This window comes from Mustela lutreola, chromosome 2, assembly GCF_030435805.1.
Source record: "Mustela lutreola isolate mMusLut2 chromosome 2, mMusLut2.pri, whole genome shotgun sequence".
Classification (NCBI taxonomy): Eukaryota; Metazoa; Chordata; class Mammalia; order Carnivora; family Mustelidae; genus Mustela; species Mustela lutreola.
The window spans coordinates 175,481,265-175,503,497 of NC_081291.1; the positions used below are offsets into that span (position 1 = coordinate 175,481,265).

Sequence of the window (22,233 nt, forward strand, 5' to 3'; positions counted from 1 at the left end):
GCGCTCCAATCAGGACTCAGTCCCCGCACCCACTGCCCTTGATCACGTCACTTCCGGTGGTGCAGCAGCCATTTTGTCAGTCGCCTGCGGATCCCGCGCGCTGGAGAAGTGCAGTTCCCCCTGGTTACCAATTCGTCCGTTCTCCCTTCGCGCTGCGGGCGCCGTCGAAGAGCACTCACCACTGATACAGCCGTTCCTCCCTACAGTGCCACCGCCGCTGTTGCATCCGCCCGGAGCTAGTGCCCCGTCTTCCTCCCCCACCACTGACAGGCGCCCTCAGGGAGCCGCCGTCAGCGATGTCAAGCGAGGAAAGCTACCGGGCCATTCTTCGCTACCTGACAAACGAGCGTGAGCCGTATGCGCCGGGCACCGAGGGCAATGTCAAGCGTAAAATCCGCAAGGCAGCTGCCTGCTACGTGGTGCGCGGTGGGACTTTGTACTACCAGCGGCGGCAGCGGCACCGCAAGACCTTCGCGGAGCTGGAGGTGGTGCTGCAGCCGGAGCGGCGCCGGGGGCTCATCGAGGCGGCGCACCTGGGCCCCGGCGGCACTCACCACACCCGGCATCAGACCTGGCACGACTTGTCCAAGACTTACTGGTGGCGAGGTAGGACCTCGCCCGTGGCGAGGGGGCGGGCGGCGGCCTGTTGCCCAGGCCAGGCCCGCTGGCAGAGGCGGGCCTCTGCGTGCACGAGCGAGTTTGGGGGTCCCAGACGCCCCTCGCCGGGCCAACCTGCGCTCGCCGGCGGAGCGGCTGCCAGGCGGAGCCGAGAGGGTGGGGGACGCGAAAGGAGCCGTACTTCCCACAGGAAGGAGGCCTGGGAAGCTGGGGGCGGGCCCTGGCCCGGGGTGGGGCGAAGGGGGCTTCCCCGGGGGCCGGGCCAGCCGCCCGGAGGGGCCGGGCAGTGCGGGCGGCGGCGGCGGGCCCGCCTCCTTCGGCTGCGCAGGAGGCGGTGGCTCCCGCCCTCCCGGGAGGCTTCCTGACCGCGGGGTCGGCGGCGCTGCGGAGCGGTGCGTCGCGCCTCCTGAAACCCTGTAGTGCTGATGGTCTGGGGGAGGGTCGGTCCGCCCCAAGCCAGGGCTGTTTGCCCCAGCCGTTTCCGCTGGGGTTCGGCCTGCGGTTTTGAGGTTCTCTGGACCTGCCTGCGCGTATTCCTCAAACCGTGCTACTGCGGCGTAAATAAGCAGTCAGGCAGTTGTGCGCAGAGGGGGTCGGAGGGGACTATGTGGGAATAGCCGTCTGCAGCTTCGGTTAGGAGGCGAGGAGTCAATGTCACGGATACCAGCCTGCATTCTGAATGTTTTCGTGTGCTGCCCTCTGATACTGTGAAAAGCTCTTTGGAAACTCCGAGGCACTGTGTATACCCAGAAGAGATACGGTTACTGCGTTTGTAATAGTCAGGAAATAACTGCGCTCAAATTTATCTGGACTCCTTGGGAACCAGGCAGGGGTCTCTACCTCTCTCACTGTCCACAACGTTGATTTGCATTCATTCACGTGGACACTGTTCAGTTGGAATCCGTGAAAGATTGGCAGGCCCTGATGAGCGGTTATGTCTGGAAGGATTCAGCCTCTCACTCTCCTTGTGGCTCAGGAGAAGTTAGGAGTCTTGGTTCCTTATCTGTGAGCAAAGAATCTGGACTACTCAGTACTTTCCTAAGTTCTTTTCGGTTAATGAGCTTTGTCATCAATGAACAATGTCATCATTAGTAAGAAACTAATGGGTGGTCCTTCTTTTTGTTCCTTAGAGTTCTTTCGTGTTTTCAAAAACGGTCCAGCTCTTGTCTTCTTAAGTGTTTTCCCGTCATTTATTTTCTATTTTAAACCAATATTTGAATGAAACTCCTCTAAAGGGAAAAAATTTTGAAGGGTGAATACGGAGTAATTGCATTTTGTTAGGGCTGGTGTGGTCAGAACTGGTTTTCTTGAGCAAATGTTTCAGGTTTGATACTTTTATGACATCTTGGGGTGCCTGACTAGTTCAGTCCAAGAAGCATCTGATTCTTAATCTCTGGGTGGTAAATTCAAGCCCCACCTTGGATTGTAGAAACCACTTGAAAAAAAAATTTTTTTAAATACTTTATGACATGTTAAAAATGACAGTTATAGGGGCACCTGGGTGGCGCAGTGGGTTGAGCCTCTGCCTTCGGCTCGGGTCATGATCTCAGGGTCCTGGGATCGAGCCCCACGTCGGGCTCTCTGCTCAGCGGGGAGCCTGCTTCCTCCTCTCTCTCTCTGCCTGCCTCTCTGCCTACTTGTGATCTCACTCGCTTTGTCAAATAAGTAAATAAAATATTTTTTTAAAAAATGACAATTACAGCTTAAAGTAAGCTTGATCAGATTTTTATATCAGGTGTAGCTCTGCGCTCTTAGTTTGTTTTTCACTCATTTACTCTTGATAAAACCTTGTAAGGTGGAAACATTTATAGCTCTATTTTACAGGTGAGAAAACTGAAAGCACCAGGAGGTTATATGTCAGAGGTCCTGCAGTTACCTTTGTAATTTCACACTCTTAACCACTGTTAATATGGTGCTGTAAGAGTTTAGTATTAATAATTTTACTTCCCAGGACCTCTGGGTGGCTTAGTCCATTAAGCATATGCCTTTCAATCAGGTCATGATCTTGGGGTCCTAGGATGGAGTCCAGCATCTGGCTCCCTGCTTCTCTCTCTTCCTCTGCAGCTCCCTGTGCTTGTTCTCTGTCGCCCACTCTCTCTCTCTCTTAAATAAATAAAATCTTTAAAAAAAAAATGCCCTTCCCTGAACTTGTTATCTTTGAATGATAGCGAATGAAGTTTGGTGGGGCGGCAGCGGTTGTTTGGTTTTTGGTGTGCAGTGTCTTAGGCAAAAAAACTGAGACCATGTTTACGTTTAATTGAAAAATGAAAGAGATACATTTGTTATTTGTATACATTTGTAAAATTAAAAGTCCTTAAGCAACTAGGTAGCTATTCTTGAAGTACAGTACTTATGGTACTAAACCCCTGGCAAGGGAGGCCCTGAGATCCTTTCAGAGGATCCACAAAGTCAATTATTTTAATGATAATTCTAAGGCATTATTTGCCTTTTTTACTCATTGTCTCCCAGGTATACAGTGGAGTTTTCCAGAGGCTCCATGACATATGATATATGGTATTAAATTGAATGCAGAAGCAAATATGATGATCTGTCTTCTGTTGAGCCACACATTAAGAAGATTTTCAAAAATGTAAAGTAGTACCCCTTTTCTTACTAATTTTGTTTTGTTTGGGAAAATAGTGATTTTTCATAAAATGCTATTTTAACATTAATGAGTTTTCGTTATTTGATGATCTCGTTACTTATTATTTTAGTATTTCTTCCTTTAAAATAAGAATTTAGAGAACCTACCTGGTTCAGTCCATAGAGCATTGGACTCTTGATCGCAGGATCATGAGTTCAGACCACACATTGGGCATAATTTACTTTTAAAAAAGAAAAAAATAATAAGAATTCATAATAAGCATCAGAGAAGTTTGCCTCCCATTATTAGATTTTCATTTTAAAAAGTTTTTTTTAATAGCTCTTCATTTTGATATTTAATACATGAACACTTGGGTTGTTTACTTGTTTCCACTCAAAATATACATATTCCAGAGCCATAGTTGTATCTGTTTATCTGAAAGCTTAAGATTTGATCAATGTAGGTGCCAAAAAAAGAACTATCCAGAGTCATTCCCCCAGAAGTTGTATCAAGGACAGTTTACTGAGATTCATTATATATTTTTGCTTTTTCGGAATGCTGCCATCATAAGTTATATTCTAGTGCTCAGGCAGGTTTGTAGCAATTTTCCTCCTTTGAGCATAGTTGAAAAACTTGAGAGAGAAGGAGAGTGCCTGACATTTACATACAACACATTTTGGGATGTAAAATGTTAATAGATATTCTTGCCCCCCTCCCACCCCTCCGCCGCAAACACATCCTCTTATTTTATCCTATATTGAATTATGTGGTGCAGTTTCAAAATAAATGATTCTCTCCCTTGCCTCAGTCAGATGCGGATGGGTAGGGAATTTACAGTGAAATGCTTCCAAAAGCATTATTTTTGTTTAAACTATGGGATAAATGGATTCCACTGTTATTTAGCCTAGAAGAGGAGGTTGTAATCTCTAGAAAACCCACCAAAAACTGGGTCTTTGTAAATATTAGGTATAACTAGCCATTGTAACCTCTTTGAAGAAAACAAAGAAGGAAGAACTAAAACGTATGGAGCTAGAAGTGGGAGCCCCCGAACTGGGGGTGGTCACTGTATCCAAAACTGACAGGGAAGGAGGTTCTTGAACAGCTAACAGGAGCAGATTGTTCAGGCAAATAGATCTCTAATGCATTGGTTCTCAACCCAGGGACGATTTTGCCTCTCAGGGGACGTCTGGCTGTGTCTGGAGACAATTTTGGTTGTCATAAGTGGGGGTGATGGTGGTGGTGGTTGAGGTGTTGCTGTTGACATGTAGTTGAGGAAAGGTCAGGAATGCTTCTAAACTTTCTAGAGTAAGAATGGACAGCACAGACCTTTGCACCCCTCCCCACAACCAACAAGAATGATCTTGGCCTAAAATGTCAACACTGCTGAGGTTGAGAAACCTGCTCTAAAGAAACTGTTTCTCAAGTTGTTTTATTAGACAACTACCCACTAAGGTCTTTCATCTTTGTTTTTTTGGTGTGGTTTTTTTGTTTTGTTTTGTTTTGTTTTTGTTTTGTTTTGTTTTGTTTTATTCTGTGGTCAGTGAAGAATCTTTTAATGGTAACTTGGTGTTTTATGTGGGTTTTCGGTTTTTGTTTTGTTTTTTGTTTTGTTTTTTAGTATCATAGAGGTTGATCAGTGATTATTACTGTATTTAACTAATACTTATATAGTAACTATGTGTCATATATTGTTCAAAGAGTTTTATAAATATTAACAATCACAGCAGCACCTTATTGTTATCCCATTTTACAGCTGATGACACAAAGGCATAGAGAGGTTTAGCAACTTGGCCATGGTCACAGAGCTAGTTAGTGGATTCAGATTTTGTTGCATAAGTAGTTTCAACCCTTTGCAGTAATGTAGTAAATTAACTACATTTATACCTTGATGCCTTTTAGTGGTTAACCTGAGTCAGTCTTTCAGCTTAATCAATTCTGGATTAACTAAAGAGGTCAGGTTTCAGAATCTGTAAAGATAACTTTAAGATGATCCCATCAAAACACTAACACTCAGATGAAAGGATTTGAAACATACCGGGTCCCTTTCGACAATTGTTAGACTATCATAATTAATAATTTTTTCCTGCAGATTTTATTATTTTCATCCTTTTCAAATGCTTCATTTGTAGTTTCTCCGATACCATTTGAACTCAACCAGTTTATAGTGTAATCAGACTTATGCTGTATGCAGAATATATTGAACTGTGTAGAATCATAAAATGTTTGGAAATACAGACAAAATTAATTAGGGAAAAAAATGCCTTCTTTGTTCATTGTGAACATGGAAATTTCCACGTTTTTTGTTTTTTACTTTGAAATACATATTCTCAGGAAGCTTAGGTGGCTCAGTCAGTTAAGTTTCCAACTCTTGATTTTGGCTCATGTCACAAGCTCAGATTTTTGGGATCGAGCCCTACATCAGGCTTCTTGCTCAATGCTGAGTCTGCTTGTCCCTTTTCCTCCCCCTCAGCCCCATGGCCTGTACGTGGGTACATGCGGTCTCTCTTTCTCTCTCTCACAAATAAATAAAATCTTAAAAAATAGATATATTCTCTTACATGTCTTCTATTCTTTTTTTTTAATATTTTATTTATTTATTTGACAGAGAGATCATAAGTAGGCAGAGCAGTGGGCAGAGAGAGAGGGGGAAGCAGGCTCCTTGATGAGCAGAGAGCCCCATGTGGGGTTCAATCCTAGGACCCTAGAATCATGACCTGAGATGAAGGCAGAGGCTTTAACCCACTGAGCCATCCAGGCGCTCCTCCATTTACTCTTAATTGTATGTAAAATATATATATATCCCTCTAGACTTTTCATCACTTTTTTTAATCTGCTCGCTACATACGTCATACTAGTATAGACTTAAGCATTTTCAGACGTTAGAATGTATATTGTCCTCATGCAAATGTGCACATGCAAATTCACTTTTTATGGAAGTTTTATTTAACCCTACCCCATTATTTCCTGTTATGTTTTGGGTTGGGGGAAGGGGGTCTTTAAACGAATACATTTGGCAAATTCTTTTTTTTTTTTTTTTTTAAGATTTTATTTATTTATTTGACAGAGAGAGATCACAAGTAGGCAGAGAGGCAGGCAGAGAGAGAGGAGGAAGCAGGCTCCCCGCTGAGCAGAGAGCCCGATGCGGGACTCGATCCCAGGACCCTGAGATCATGACCTGAGCCGAAGGCAGCGGCTTAACCCACTGAGCCACCCAGGCGCCCCGGCAAATTCTTATTAAACATATTTTTCACTATAGAACTCTCCGAGGTTTGAATATGATAATACCTATTATGTGCATGTAAAATGAGAGTATAATTTTCTGAATTTATTAGTCCAGTGTATATTTTTAAGTAAGTATGGGACTTTTTTTTTTTTTTTTTAAGATTTTATTTATTTATTTGACAGAGATTGAGCTCTCATAAGCAGGGAGAGCGGGAGGGAGAAGCAGACTCCCTGCCAAGTAGGGAGCCCGATATGGGGCTCAATTCCAGGATGCTGAGATCATGACCTGACCCAAAGGCAGCCACGTAACTAACTGAGCCATCCAGGTGCCCTGGGACATAATACAATTTGAGAAATATTGCTTGAATATTATCTGAAGGTTGAAAGTACAAGGAACCATGTTATAATTTGACATCTTGAACTTCTTTTCAGGAATTCACTGTCTATATCATTTTAGCTTATTAATGAGCCTTTCATTTACGTTTTACTTGGGATTGTGAGGAAGAGAATTTTCTGTCATAGTGATGGACAAATGTCTTCCTATGTAAATTAGCATAATATACTGAAAATCATAGGGATTTTGGAGGCCTGGTTGTGCAATTTAGTTTAGCATTTGACTTTGGACACGTTTCTTAGCCTCCTAGAGCTTCATTTTCTCATTTGTAGGATGGAAATTAATTGGTCTTATTTTACAAGTGGTGTTCCTCCCTGCTCCTTACCCCTACCCCAACATACTGAGCTAGAAGTTGAAATTCAGAATAGGGTTTTGTGAGTGGTCTGTATATAATCTAACTTTTGTTAGATTGTTTATGCTGTTTTTTCATACAGCCCTAAAATCTCATAGCTTTCAAAAATGAGATTGATTTTATACTTTCCTCACAAGTTGTGGTTGTAGTTCAGGTTGCAGTTGACTCCACCTGTCTTTTTCAGGCTCTGTCAATTTGGGCTCTAAAGGATGGCATTTATCTGGAAAATGCCGTCATTTGAGAGAGGAGACAAAGATCAGAGCCCTGGAGGGAAACTGTGCCTTTTAAAGCTTCTGAGATGTGGCACACATTATATTTATCCATATTCCATTGACCAAAGCAAATTGCATGGTCAGGCCTGATGTTAGTAGGGTGGAGAGGTAACCACATTATATTACTGTTCATGAAGGTTATATTGGCATTTTCATGTAGTTCTTTAGCATGAATGAGTTGCACATGGAAATGGGCACTGTTACGTAATCATCTTTTACAGTGGGGAAGTGAATAACTAGGAATAAACAAATAAGCATAGAAACAAACCATCATTTATAACCTTACATCTATGAAAAAAATGTACTTTATGTCCTAAAAAAATCACTTTTACATACTTTATGGGACATGTGTGTGTCTGGACGTATGCACTCAAACATATATCAGTACACAGATTAACTGACAATAAATAATTTTCAATTTTCAAATGAGAACAGCATTAAATTTGACTTTTTATTCTTATATTTATTATAGGTATATTAAAGCAAGTGAAAGATTACATTAAACAGTGTAGCAAATGCCAGGAGAAACTAGATCGCTCCCGTCCAATATCAGATACTTCAGAAATGCTGGAAGAATTGGGACTAGATCTTGAATCTGGAGAAGAAAGTAATGAATCAGAAGATGATCTGAGCAATTTTACTTCACCTCCAACTACAGCCTCCAAGCCTGCAAAAAAGAAGCCAGTATCGAAACATGAACTTGTTTTTGTAAGTGGAAATTTCCATCTACCTTTAACATCTGTAATATATTAGTATTTATAGTCTTGGTAAATTTTTTTCTTAAAGTACTGAAATGGCTTGACCTATGGCACTGAGGTTGGAAATTTAAGTAATGCACTTAATGTCTCGGGTAATGCACTCTCTTGTTACATACACTAAAAGTATGCTAATACTGCTTTTTCATTAATCAAATATTCCTGTTGTTTCTTCTCTTCAGAAGTTCCTTGGTTTGTTGTTAATCATTCTTCCTGTCTTTTTAAATGGTATATTGGTACAGGTAGACAGAATACATTTCTGGAAGCAGTCTCTAGGTCGTGAAACAAGGTAAAATTAAACTGGCTAGGCCTTTCTTTTTTACCTGCAATTACTTTATACATCATGAAGTTTCTGACTGGTAAGAAAAGGCAGCAAGAAGTGAGATGCAGGTTTCCACTGGGTCAAGTAGAATGCACACAGCAGAAAATAGTGAGAATGACCTATTTAAATATATAGATAATAAATATTTTTAAATATATAGATATTTGAATATATAGAGAATAAATATTTAATTTTTATTTAAATATATAGATAATAAAGAACATCTCACTCTTTTCTTCATATTAATTAATGGAGTCTTTAAAAGTGAATAACATGTCATGTTTTAAATTCTGTTAAAGGTAGAGATACAAATGATATATAATACAACTCTTGGTCTTAAACTTACTTTGATAGGTTGACACCAAAGGAGTGGTGAAACGTTCTTCTCCAAAACATTGTCAGGCTGTCTTAAAACAGCTCAACGAACAGAGACTCTCCAACCAGTTCTGTGATGTTACTTTGTTAATTGAGGGAGAAGAGTACAAAGCTCATAAATCTGTTTTGTCAGCTAATAGTGAATATTTTCGAGATCTTTTTATTGAGAAAGGAGCTGTTTCCAGTCATGAGGCAGTGGTGGATCTTTCTGGTAAGAATTTTCTAATACTCTTGCTTTTGTTTATAAGTACCTACTGGAAGAAGTGGTGTGTGTGTGTGTGTGTATGTTTGTGTGTGTGTGTGTGTGTGTGTGTGTAAGTACCTACTGGAAGAAGGGGCTTGTGTGTGTGTGTGTGTAAGTACCTACTGGAAGAAGGTGTGTGGGTGGGTGTGTGTGTGTCTTAGAAACTCAGGATTTATGCTGCAGTGGGAGAAGCCCACCTATAGTAGTACACTAAGCTGAATTTAAAAAGTCTTTATTTTTAGCAAAGTTTCCAAGGTAGGGTTATAGAAAAGGCTGTCATTTTCTATCAGTACCTCTTTGGTGAGACAAATGTAGCAGTAGAAAAATTTCTGAGATTAACATAGCTAAAAACAGTTTGAGAGAGATCCATAACTGCATCAGTGTTACATTACACTAAGTGAATATGTTATTTAAAAATTGACTGTTAAAAGAATTAACCTCCTGTATCTTATGTTGTGGAACATGTAATAGTAGAGCACCTTTGTAAGTCTGTTTTTTCTCATTTTTAAAGATTATTAGAATTCATTAGTTTGAATAATCAAGCTGTTAATATACATTAATCAAAATTCTAGGTGTGGCTTTTTTCTATGCTTTTATTGTTATTGTAAATGAATAATTTGACTTTCTTTTGGCCCACTAGAACTTATATATTGGCTTAGGAGTCAACAAATGAAAATTTAGGAAGAATTAAAATAGGTAACCTTATTTATACATTTTTTCATAATATTAACTTACTGTAACTCCTGATTACTGAATTACTGACATCACTGTGTAAAATATTATTTTCCTTTTCCAAAACAAAAAAGTGACTTTATCCAGGTATATAAATACTTAACTTAGTTAACCCACTGGTCCTTTTTTACCATATATATATATGTACATGTATATATATATATATATTTTTTTTTTATATTTTATTTAAAGTAGACTTCACACCCAATATGGAGCTCAAACTTATGACCCCAAGACTAAGGGTTGCATGCTATATCCACAGAGCCAGCCAGGCACCCCTACTCATGCTTTTAAAAATCACTTATTCTGGGAAGACAAATAACGTGTATTTTTTTCTTTTCTGTAACTATGTTTAATTATTTAAAAAAAAATACTTATTAAGCATCTGCTGTGTGTGAGGAACCAGCCTAGGCTCTGGGGATACAATGGTGAGCAAAGCTTTTCATGGAGCATAGAATTGCATTACATTTTAGATTAGCGATATTTTCTTTTTTCTGGGTTCGATGACTTAGGAGAAAATGTCTTATACTGGGCCATCTGAATAATAAAACTCATCACAGATGTAGTCTTTTGAAAAAAGTTAGCTTTGGGATTTTTTCCCCTGTCTTTTATGCATCTTAAGCAGGAAGAGAGGTATATGAAGTGTTCTTTTTCAGTTTCTCAGCAGCTTAGCAAATGAAGTGTTTGCCCCAATTAACTGCAATACAGCATCGTAAAATTCCAATGAAATACTTCATTTGTTTTTCATCCTAGATGCTTATTTTTATATATTGTGCAGCAAATATAATGTAATTCAATAGGCAAAATAGATGGTTTTTATTTTGTTTAATATTAGGTAAGGAATATAAAACATGTACAGTATAAAAAGATAAAATGTACATCTTTTTAAATTACCCAATTAATGTAGTTGAATTAATTTGTGTTTTCCTTTGTTTATGCTTGTAAAAAATTTTTCTGTACTGTCATAAAGACATGTTCATAGATTTTCTTCTTAAAATTTTCATAGTTTTTCTTTCATATTTAAGTTTTAATCTGTTTGCAGTTTATTTTTGTTGGTGTGAAATAGGTGTTTGATTTCATTTTTTTCCCGTTTTAATCATCGCTTCTCTCAGAGCCCTCTAGTGAAGACGCCATCCTCCTTGTCAGTTCACCATTCAGATTTTCTTAACAAAACAGTCCCAGGAGTTTGGTGCTGATTCTAGGCTTTCTTCTAGTCTATCGGTTGTCTTTCCATACGCTATTTTCACTTGTCTTAATTACGTTACCTTTACAATAGTAAGGGGAGTCTCCCACATTTATTATTCAGGTGGGTCTTCGTTTCATAACCCTTTGCTCCATAAAAACTAAAAGCAGCTTGTCAGTTTATACACCGAATAGTGTATTTTGATAGAGATTACATTGAATTAATAAAGTTTTAGAGTTATCCCTAACAATCTCAAACACCTTTTGTAGGATTACTCCAAGATACTTTATATGTTTTGAAACTATTGTATTTCTTTCTTAAAATTATATAATTTCAGATTTATTTTGGGTGTATATTTTGTATATAGTAATACTGCTAAATTCTCTTAATTCTGCTAAATTCTCTTAGTCATTCAGTCATTTACCTATAGATTCTTCGGAATTTTCCATATAAAGAAATAAATTATCTGCCAATAGTGTTGGTTTTGTTTCTACCTTTCCAGGTTTTGTATTTTGAAAACTTTTTTCTTGCTTTAAAGTGCTGTCCAGGACCCCAAAAACCCAATTGAATAGAAATGATAGGGGGTTTACTTATCTCATTTCCATTTCTAAAGAAGGTGCTTTTTTACCACAAAGTATATGACTTGGTAAATGTTTTAAATAGATAACCCTTTACCGTTTTAACATTAAGGATATTCCCTCTAAAATGGGTGCTGGTTTGTAATTCTCTGAGGAGGTTCCCAGGTATAATCTGCACAGGGAGCCAGTACTTATGAGGATTGTCTGGGGCAGCTGCAGGATGAGTAGATCTCTGTGCAGAATCTTAGAAGTTTATATAGAGGCCTTAACAGTGTTCTGTCATGTACTCAGGAGGCCTTAAGTGGGTTCAGTCAGGTACCCAGCCCAGAGGGCCTCAATACCAAGTTTCTATCTCAAAGATGTATTTTGGGGGCAACTTCTGGGAACAGAGAAGGCAAGTGAAACACATTTCAGAAACAGGGGAGTGGTGGAGTCCTCCACTTGTCTGGGTCCATCCAGCTCGAGGGTCAGCTGGAAGTCAAATCTTTTTGATGACCTCCTCCAGCAGTATTGACTTACCACGTATTTTTTCTGTATTTATTGAAACTGCCTGTATTCTTACCCTTCTGTTAATGTAGGAAATTACATGGATTTTCTGTTAAGCCAGTTTTTTTGTTCTTGAAATAAATCCGGGTCGGTCATATTATTACCAGCTTTTGTATAAATTGCTGTTTGGTTTGCTAATGTTCTCTAGAATACTTGCATGTATATTCACAAGTAATTCTTCTTTTTCACAGTTTCATATTTTGATATCTGAGTTGCTCTAGTCTTTTTTTTTTTTTTAAGATTTTAATAATTTTATTTGAGAGAGAATGAACAAGAGAGCATAAGAGCAGGGAGGGTCAGAGGGAGAAGCAGACTTCCTGCCATGCAGGAAGCCCAATGTGAGACTCGATCCCAGGACCTTGGCTTCATGAGTGGAGCTGAAGGCAGCTGCCCAACGACTGAGCCACCCAGGCACTCTGAGTTGGTCTAGTCTTATAAAATGTATGCTCCCTCCAATTTTTAGATACTCTGAAATATACTGTGGATTAGCATTATATTTTCTTGAATGTTTGGTAGAATGGTGGCTAAAATTGCCTGGGCTTCTGCTGGAGTTGGAGGGAAGATTTTTAACTACTTATCTGGCATATTTAATGGTTAGAGAGTTACTCAAACTTTGTTTCTTTCTTTAAGATTTATTTATTTTGAGAGAGAGCGAGCAGGCGAAAAATTGGAGGAGGGGAGGACAGAGGGAGAGGGAGATGGAAAATCTCAACCAGACTCCCTGCTAAGCTTGGAGCCTAATGCAGGACTCCGTCTCACAACCCTGAGATAATGACCTGACCAAAACCAAAAGCTGAACATCAACCTATTGAGCCTTCCCCTCATTTGCGTTTTTATCATTTTTCTGTAAGTTACTTTTTACAGAGGTGTAAAATAGTCTAGTCAATAGCATTAAATCAGTGGTGCATCTTCAACACTGCTCTTAGTACCTGGTAATCTTTTTTTGCCTCTTACCAAGTTCTGACTAATTCTTCTTGACACACCGTTCAAAGAATAGCTGTTGGGTCACCTGGGTGGCTCAGTCAAGTTAAGCAGTGGCCTCTTGATTTTGGCTCAGGTCATGATCTCAAGTCATGAGAGCAACCCCCAAGTTGGGCTTCATGCTCAGTTCAGAGTTTGCTTGTCCCTCTCTGTCCCCTTTTGCCCCTCACCTGCTTGCATGTGCTCCTTCTCCCTCTAAAATAAGTAAATAAAATCCTTAAAAAATAAAAAATTGTTTAAAAAAATAAGGGAACAACTTTTATTTTCTTTTACTGATTTCCCTTCATTAATCTGCCTTTTACTGTATTTGAGTGTCACTGTCTTTAGTTTTTAAAGTAAACTGTACACCCAGTGTGGGACTCACACTTAGAACCATAAGATCAAGAGTCACATGCTCTGCTGACTTAGCCAGACAGGAGCCCCGTTACTATTTTTTTTTGACTGTTAGGTATAATGCTTTTCACTCATTAGCTCCCAGCCTTCCTGACTTTCTGTTGTAAGCATCAAGGCTGTAAGTTTCCCTTTAGTACTGTAGATTTTTTGCTTTTAACCCTACATATGGTCTATTTTTATAAGCTTCAATTTACTTGAGTAGAATGTGAGTCTTTTCATTTGGAACCAACATTCAATATATTGTGGCTTGTTAATTCTTTACTGATTATTTTGTGTGCTTGATCTATCAGTTATTGACAGAGGTGCTTTAGAATATTAATTAATGTGATTAATTTGCCTATTACTGAGTTTCCTCAATTTCTGTTTTGTGTATTTTTTTTTTTTTTAAGATTTTATTTATTTGACAGACAGAGAGATCACAAGTAGGCAGAGAGAGGAGGGGAAGTAGGCTTCCTGCAGAGAAGAGAGCCTGATGCAGGGCTCAATCCCAGGACCATGGGATCATGACCTGAGCTGAGGGCAGAGGCTTTAACCCACTGAGCCACCCAGGTGCCACCTGTTTTGTGTATCTTGAGGCATGTTTGTTTGCATATAAGTTGCATATAAATTTCGAGTTACTGATTTAGGATAAAATATCTTTTTATGATTAGGTAGTGATCCTCTTTTTCTTTGTTGGTGATTTTTACCTCTACATTCTAATGTTGGCTCCTGTTATAAACATTTTTTTATTTTTCTATTTTGACTACTTTAGTAAATATTTTTTAGATACGTGAACAATATTTTCATTACTATTTCCCTAGCATGTCTTCCATCTTTTATTTTCAGCCTTTTTGTATCTTTATGTTTTACATTTCTCTTTAAACATCATACTTCTGGGGTGCCTGGGTGGCTCAGTGGATTGAAGCCTCTGCCTTCGGCTCAGGTCATGATCCCAGGGTCCTGGGATCGACCCCCGCATTTGGCTCTCTGCTCAGCAGGGAGCCTGCTTCCCTTCCTCTCTCTCTGCCTGCTTGTGATCTCTGTCAAATAAATAAATAAACATCATATTTCTGGATTTTGTTCTTAATCTAGCATGAGGATCTTTGCCTTTCAACTGTCCTGCATAAAAATGGTTGAACTTCCTGAACCCAGAAATTGAGATTATCCTTAATCAGTTGAGAAAAAGTCTCAGCCAGTATGCCTTCAAAACTTGTTTCTGGAGGCGCCTGGGTGGCTCAGTGGATTAAAGCCTCTGCCTTCGACTCCGGTCATGGTCTCAGGGTCCTGGGATCGAGCCCCGCATCAGCTCTCTGCTCGGCAGGGAGCATGCTTCCCTCTCTCTCTCTCTCTGCCTACCTCTCTGCCTACTTGAGATCTCTCTCTGTGTTAAATAAATAAATAAAATCTAAAAAAAAAAAAAAAAAAACCTTAAAAAAAAAACTTGTTTCTGCCTCATTTTCTCTCTTCTGCCTTTTGAAATTCCAATTGGATAGACATTTCTCACTTTATATTCTGTGACCTTTAGTTTCTCTTCTGTATTTATCTCTGTGTAGATTATCCTGGAAAATTTTAATTGACCCATTATTTAGCTGTATTTCATTTGCTGTTAAATTCATTTATTGAGTTTTTATTCCAGTCTCTTCTCCATTTTTTTAAATTTTTATTTTTATTTAAGTGAATTCTGTGCCCAACATGGGGCTTTGAACTCACAAACCTGAGATTAAGAGTCATATGCTCTACTGACTGAGCCAGCCAGGCATCCCTCTTTTCCATTTACTTCTTTTTCAGATGTCTCTTTTGGGGCGCTGCTTTTTATGACCTTTTGCTCTTTACTGGTGATATGCCACTCTTAACTTTCTGTATTTGATTATAGCAATACTTAAAATCTTTGCGGATTTGATTCATGCTGTTTGTTTCCACTAGCTCTTGTTCATAGTGCCTTGCTGTGTGTTTGTTTGTTTGTTTTGATCTGTGCACAATGAATTCATATTCTTTAAAACTTTGTGGGAAATGTTTTGAGTTCTGGGTTGAAGTGTTTTCTACAGAGAAAACATTGGATTCTTAAAATGCTGAGGGCATTACCGGTCTGGGATTGCTTTAAATTCTGAGCCTGAGGATTTTTTGACTATGAAACTGCTATACATTCAACAAAAAATCCCACCAAATTAAGCTTGGTTTGTAGTCATGACTAATCAGGAAGGATTTCTTACTTCCTTCACTCAGTGTTGGAGTACCAAGTATATTTAAAGTAATACTTTAAATATTTCTCTCTCTCTCACTTTTTTAAAAGTAAGTAGGTCAAATTAGGGTACCTTAGTTGGCCATATTGCTGGATGTGGAAGTCCATCCCTGTCATAATTTTTCTTTCTTTTGGTCCGTAACCCTCCCATGAGCTTCCCTGGTATAATCTGAAATTGGCCCCTGTACCAAAGAAACAGGCAGGCCATTCCAAGCTGGTAGGTGGCAGTTTTAACAAGCAAAGGGCACTTATATATGAGGCTCGTCTTGGGCGGCAGCAAGATGAGTGGAACTCTGAACCTCCCCAAAACCAAACTTAAAAGATTAGAAAGATGCCTTAACTAGGTCCTATCACATTAGTATAGATGTTTTCAGTATCACATCACTGTCTCACAGCTATGTCCTTAGAGCAGCCTCAGGGAGCAGGAAAGGCAAATGGCACCCTCATTCCAAGGATGGGGAGGGGTGAGGAGCCTTTGCCTTAGAGTCCAGGTCACAGGTCAGCTGGAGAGCACATCTTTTTCATGATGTTCTCTAACACTATCTATAACCAACTGTTGTGTCCATTTTTTTCTTTTTTTTGTTTTTAATTTTGGTAAACACATTATAAAGTTTATCCTCTTAATGACTTTCAAGTATTAACTCTGTTCACTTTGTTGTGTAATGGATCTCTGGAACTTTCTCTTTTTTTTGCAAAGTTGTCCATTTTGATTAAAATGTTTTGCAGAATCTATATATGTGTATGTGAAAAGGCTGGAGTTAAAAAATACTGAAATTATTTGCCATTTCTCTTGGCAGAATTATGAGTGACTTAAAACTTGTGGGTTTTTATGTTGTATAGTGAACATGACTGTGCCTTTGGAAAAAATTGTTTTACATATTTAAAGTGTTACTTGCAACAGGGTTAATTCTTTTGTGGGAAATTTTTTCTTATGACTTCAAACTTAAAGAAATTAAATAGGTGCTAAGTAGAAGTCCAAAATATGTTATTCTGTTTGTGGCTTTTGTTTGTTTTTCGAAAGAAACACTTACCTCAAGCTTAATTAACTTGGTCATATTTTGTAACAAAAGTAACATGGCTTCAGCCTATTTAATTACCAACTTACCTAGGATGACTGAATTAGCCGTAATGATGATGTCCATGTGTAGTGCCTTCAGTTTGCAGTGGGACTATTAATATACCTCACAGTTTAAGGCTTCCCTTCTTTGTCCATCATTTATGGACTACATTTTATGTACCTTCAGTCAAAACTGAAAAATAGAGCAAATGTGAGTTTTTAAAAGGTTGCTCTCCCTCTTTATTTTGGTAAAAGATCTCTAAGATAAACTGTAATACCAGAAAAGCAAGGCATAGGACAGTGTATGTAATATGCTACCAACTGTAAGAAGGGGGAATAAGATTATTTGCTTAACTGTATAAAGAAGCTCTGAAAGCTGTACAGATTCTTAATCATACTGATTGTGGAGATGGAGTTGGACTTAATACTCTTTTATCTTCCAATTTTTGAATCATGAATATTAATGGCTTTTGAAGGTGAAGTATTGAGAACTTAGAAATAAACTACGTTTATCTTCTCACATAAAATAAGAATGTCATAACTCCTGTGTGTAATTATTTCCTTCCTTAGACCAGGAATAGGCACAAACTGTAGCCCAAAGGGGAAAGACTCCCTTCCCTCCCTTTTTGTAAATAAAGTTGTATTGGAATACAGCCATGCTCATTTGTGTGTGTAATATCTTTGGCCACTCTTTTCAGCTACAGTGGCAGAGTTAAGTAGTTAAAACAGACACCTTATGGCCTACAGTAATTATTAATCTGATTCTTTACAGGAAAATTGTGCGGACCCCTATGTTAGATCTTGTTCTTAAATTTTCAGTAGTACAGCCCTTTGTTCACGATCATATTTTTATATAGACTTATATTATTAAAATATGCAGTTATACTTACAGAAGTGAGGTTAGGGGACAGGTTGGTTGAACCCTGCCTACTCACCTGCCTCCCTCTCTTTTTTTACCCTCCATTCTCCAGCAGCTGTTTCTTGAGGGGAATTTGAGGAACCCCCGGGGTTCTAAGGAGTACAGTTTGAAAATGACTGCCTTACAACAACTCTTTGAGGTAGTAAGTCTGATATTATTTTCTATTTTAGGTATTGAGAGACTCGGCTCATAGAAGTGAGTTAGTCAAGGCTTATTAAACAACCAGAACACAAAACAAGTCCAGAGTGTTTAATTGCAGAATAAATGGTCATATTTGCCTTTTTGCATTTGTATTTTATTTTATATTGTCATAATCATGTATTAATTGTTTTTCTAAAGTGTTTTAGTGGTTATTTAACTTTTTTGTACCCCCCTCCTTTTTTTTTTTTTGTTCCATGTAGGTTTTTGTAAGGCAAGCTTCCTTCCTTTATTGGAATTTGCCTATACTTCTGTGCTAAGTTTTGACTTCTGTAGCATGGCTGATGTAGCCATCTTGGCACGCCATCTTTTCATGTCGGAAGTTTTAGAAATCTGTGAAAGTGTACATAAACTAATGGAAGAGAAGCAACTAACAGTGTATAAGAAGGGTGAGGTCCAAACGGTTGCATCTACCCAGGACTTACCAGAACCCAATGGAAATACTGCACCTCCTGTGGCTAGCAGCGAGGGAACCACAACTTTATCTACTGAACTTGGGGACTGTGAAATTGTGTTGTTGGTGAATGGAGAATTGCCTGAAGCTGAGCAGAATGGAGAGCCAGGACAACACCCTGAACGCCAGGTTTCTTCAGAGGCTCAAGCCACTCTGTCACCAGCAGGCTGTGTAACTGGTTCCCATCCTGAAATGGAGTCTGTGGATTTAGCAACAAAAATTGATGACACAGAACGAGAAACTTTAAACAGCAAAGATAGCACACTTTCTAATATTCATCCCAAACTTTCAAAAGAGAATGTAATCAGTAGCTCTCCAGAAAACAATGGTATGGGAAATGACACATCAACTGAAGATATCTGTGCTGAAGACATTCCAGAATCAATGCAGAACCTTGGCCAGTCTTTAAAAGAGCAAGAAAATCTAATCGCACTGACAACAAAGACAGACCTGGGCCCTGATGATGAAACTTACAGAAGCAGGCTTCGGCAGCGTTCTGTTAATGAAGGGGGGTATATCCGACTACACAAAGGAATGGAGAAAAAGCTGCAAAAACGGAAGGCCATTCCGAAGTCAGCAGTTCAGCAGGTATAATGAAGAGGTTACCTTTGTGGTTTTCGTTTTAAGTCAAAAAGCATTCTGTTCATAAACTTAATACCTGTCATGAGAATTATTTTGGAAGGAAGTGCAGTAGGTGTAGGAAAGCAATACCAATATTAATACCAAATAAATACCAATGTTAATAAGATAATATTAATTTGAAATATTATAACATGATTCTTGACTTTAAAAATTAAAATGAATTGGGATGCCTGGGTGGCTCAGTTGGTTAAGGGTCTTCCTTCGGCTCAGGTCATGCACCTGGCGTCCTGGGATTGAGTCCTGCGTCAGGCTTCCTGCTCAGCAGGGATTCTGCTTCTCCCTCTGCCTCTGCCCCTCTCCCCTGCTCGTCCTGTCTCTTGCTTGCATGTGTGTGCGCTCTCTCTCTCTTTCAAGTAAATAAATAAAATCTTTTTTAAAAAAATGAATATATTTACTTAGATTGTGTTTTTTGTCTCTTAATTAGGTAGCCCAGAAATTAGTTCAAAGAGGGAAAAAGATGAAACAGCCAAAAAGGGATACTAAAGAGAATACTGAAGAAGCAGCATCCCATAAATGTGGGGAATGTGGAATGGTTTTTCAGAGACGATATGCCCTTATAATGCACACACTGAAGCATGAAAGAGCTAGAGATTACAAATGTCCGGTAAGTAACTGGAAAGCTAATTGAAGATGGCTCTAACTTCGTGATAAACAGAATGCAGTTCACTGATTCATTGTTATTCTACTACTTGTGTTCTCTCAGTAAACACTGAGAGACACTCAGAACACTGTCTACTTTATATTGCTATGTAAGAGTTATCTTCTGATTTGTATGTTATTTCTTTGATTTCCCCCCATCGTGAAAAAAAACACAAAAAACAGTGATGTATCTTTGCTTCTTCCTAATACTACCCTAGTAAGACAGGACTGAGATTATCATTTTAAAAAATTATAAGCTCAGGGGCACCTGGCAGTCTCAGTCAGTAGAGCATGTGACTCTTGATCTCAGAAGGTCATTGGTTCGAGCCCCACATTAAGGGTAGAGATTACTTAAAAAATAAATAAACTTTAAAAATTTAAAAATATAAGCTCATAGAAGGGTAAAGAGAACAGAAGAGGAAACCTTAACAACTACACGCTGGCCCCTGATAAATAGAGGGAACAATTGATATAGCAGATTTGAAAGGTCTCATTCCCAGGCTTTCAGTGGGGAAAGCTTAAGAATCTGTCCAAATTGTATTATAGAAGTACCAAATGCCTCAGGAATTAGTGTTACTAGCTACTTTGAAAGTAGAAGTGAGTCTGGTTGTTAGAAACTTTTCAAGAAGCAGCTTAATCACCATTGCTCCCTCAGCCAAAGAGCGGTCTTCTACTTTCTGGGAGAGAGAAAACCATAACTGCTCTGAGGGTGAGTACACTATCTCTAAAACAAACTTAATGAATGTTGAAATTTTCAAGTTCTCTTAACCTACCGAAGTCCCAGAATATTAGCAGCAGATTCTTAGCCCCAAAACAGGTTTCTCAGAGATGAGAAATCTGAAGCCCAGTAACAAAAGACCTGGAGGGTAGTGCTGAGCAAAGCCTGTGGTTGACAGCTTCCCCCGCACCCACCCAACTTACACAGAAATTCCAGTCAAGTGTCAGTAGATGTCAGGCATCATCATTATAATAAATATTTCAAGAAAGGGGTGCCTGGGTGGCTCAGTGGGTTAAGCCTTACCTTCAGCTCAGGTCATGATCCCAGAGTCCTGGGATCGAGCCCTGCATCAGGCTCTTTGCTCAGCAGGGAGGCTGCTTCCTCCTCTCTTTCTGCCTGCCTCTCTGCCTACTTGTGATCTCTGTCTGTCAAATAAATAAACAAAATCTTAAAAAAAAAAAAAAAGATATTTAAATAAAAATATTTCAAGAAAAAGGAGCAACTTTGGGGGATCCACAAATATAAAAGTCTCAGAAAAATTGGAAAATAGACTAAATGTCTCAGAAAATGATGCAAAAAACAAGCTAGAAAATGAGAGTAAAGAAATTTAGACAATTGGTGTAGGATGTCTAATATCCAAATAATAACAAACAGAAGATGGGGAGAAGGAAATCATTGGTGCATTAAGGAAAAATATCAGAACTTAAGTTTCCTTGTGAAAAGGGGCATGTTGAATTCCCACAACCATGGATGAAAGTAAATGTATGTCAAGATAAATTACAAAATCTTTAAATCAAGAGATAAAAAAATCTTATAAATAATGATACAGAAAAAGACCCATAGAAAGGATAAAGGTCAGAATGACTTCAGGCTTTTCAGCAGCAATAATGGAAACTACAAGACAAAGAGAAGCATAATGTCTTTAAAATTCTAAAGGGAAGTGATTTCCACCTTAAAATCAATAGCTGGATTATCAGTTATTTGTGATGGTAGAATAAGAACATTTTTAGACATGCAAGGTGTCAAAAGTTTTACCTCCCAAACGCCTTTTGTCAAGAAGCTTATTGGCAGAGGTGTTCCATTAAAATGAACAAGACCTGGGAACTGGGAAACATGGGGTCCAATTCTACAGAGTCCAAGCATAGGAAACAACCAGTCCAGGTTGAAACAGGACAAAATGCCTTGACAGAAATCCCTTTCTTAGGGTGATGTCTTTCAGTCTGCTCTTAGTAGATTAACTGAGGGAAGGGTTTGATGATGAATTAGCAGAAAATATAAAGAGAAATAAGCAAAACAGAAAAAAAAAAGGAAAGAGAATCATAGTGTACTATATGACCTAGCTGTAGTAATAACTACATCATTGAAAAAATGTGAACACGAAAACTGGTCAAAAAAAGTAAGATAACAAGAAGCATCTGCATAGGTGTAGAGTGGAGGGGTGAAGGAAGAGAGCCCTCATCCATTATTCATGTTTCTTAGAGTTACCAAAATAAGCATCATAAGAGAGTTAAAAAAAAAAAAAGAAAAAAGAAAAAAGGCAGAAAAGTAGTAGACCAAAAGAATTTTAAGGGTCATTACAGTTTTATCTTTCTCCTTTCTCTAACCCCTAGTTTTCCTCCATATAAATATTTACTACTCAAATGAGTACTAAGTACTATCTCTCTCTGTCCTACCATTCCTTCTAGACAGACCTGGTCTCCTCATTTGATGCCTTTCTTTATTGCTTCCTTGACTCCCTCTGTGGTTAGATTATAGACCTCCAGAGTAGGGGCTAGGTCTTGACCCCTTTCATCTTTGTATCTGATACTTAGCATATTGTTTTTTATTTAGGGTATGT

General features: G+C 38.8%; 1 protein-coding gene and 1 long non-coding RNA gene across 2 annotated transcripts in view; both read left to right on the plus strand.

Moving 5' to 3' along the window:
• Positions 1-294: 294 nt before the first annotated feature.
• The window catches only part of ZBTB11 (zinc finger and BTB domain containing 11), a 30,400-nt gene continuing 8,461 nt past the window's right edge, over positions 295-22,233 (plus strand). The window contains exons 1-5 of the mRNA XM_059164276.1: positions 295-606; positions 7,915-8,150; positions 8,874-9,105; positions 18,147-18,985; positions 19,464-19,643. Coding sequence (XP_059020259.1) covers positions 297-606; positions 7,915-8,150; positions 8,874-9,105; positions 18,147-18,985; positions 19,464-19,643 — 1,797 coding nt within the window. The 5' untranslated portion in view covers positions 295-296. The remainder of the gene's footprint in view (positions 607-7,914; positions 8,151-8,873; positions 9,106-18,146; positions 18,986-19,463; positions 19,644-22,233) is intronic.
• On the plus strand, positions 10,073-14,956 carry LOC131825190 (uncharacterized). Its single transcript, XR_009351157.1, has 2 exons — positions 10,073-14,428; positions 14,474-14,956. It is a non-coding gene; the product is annotated as an uncharacterized LOC131825190 (long non-coding RNA).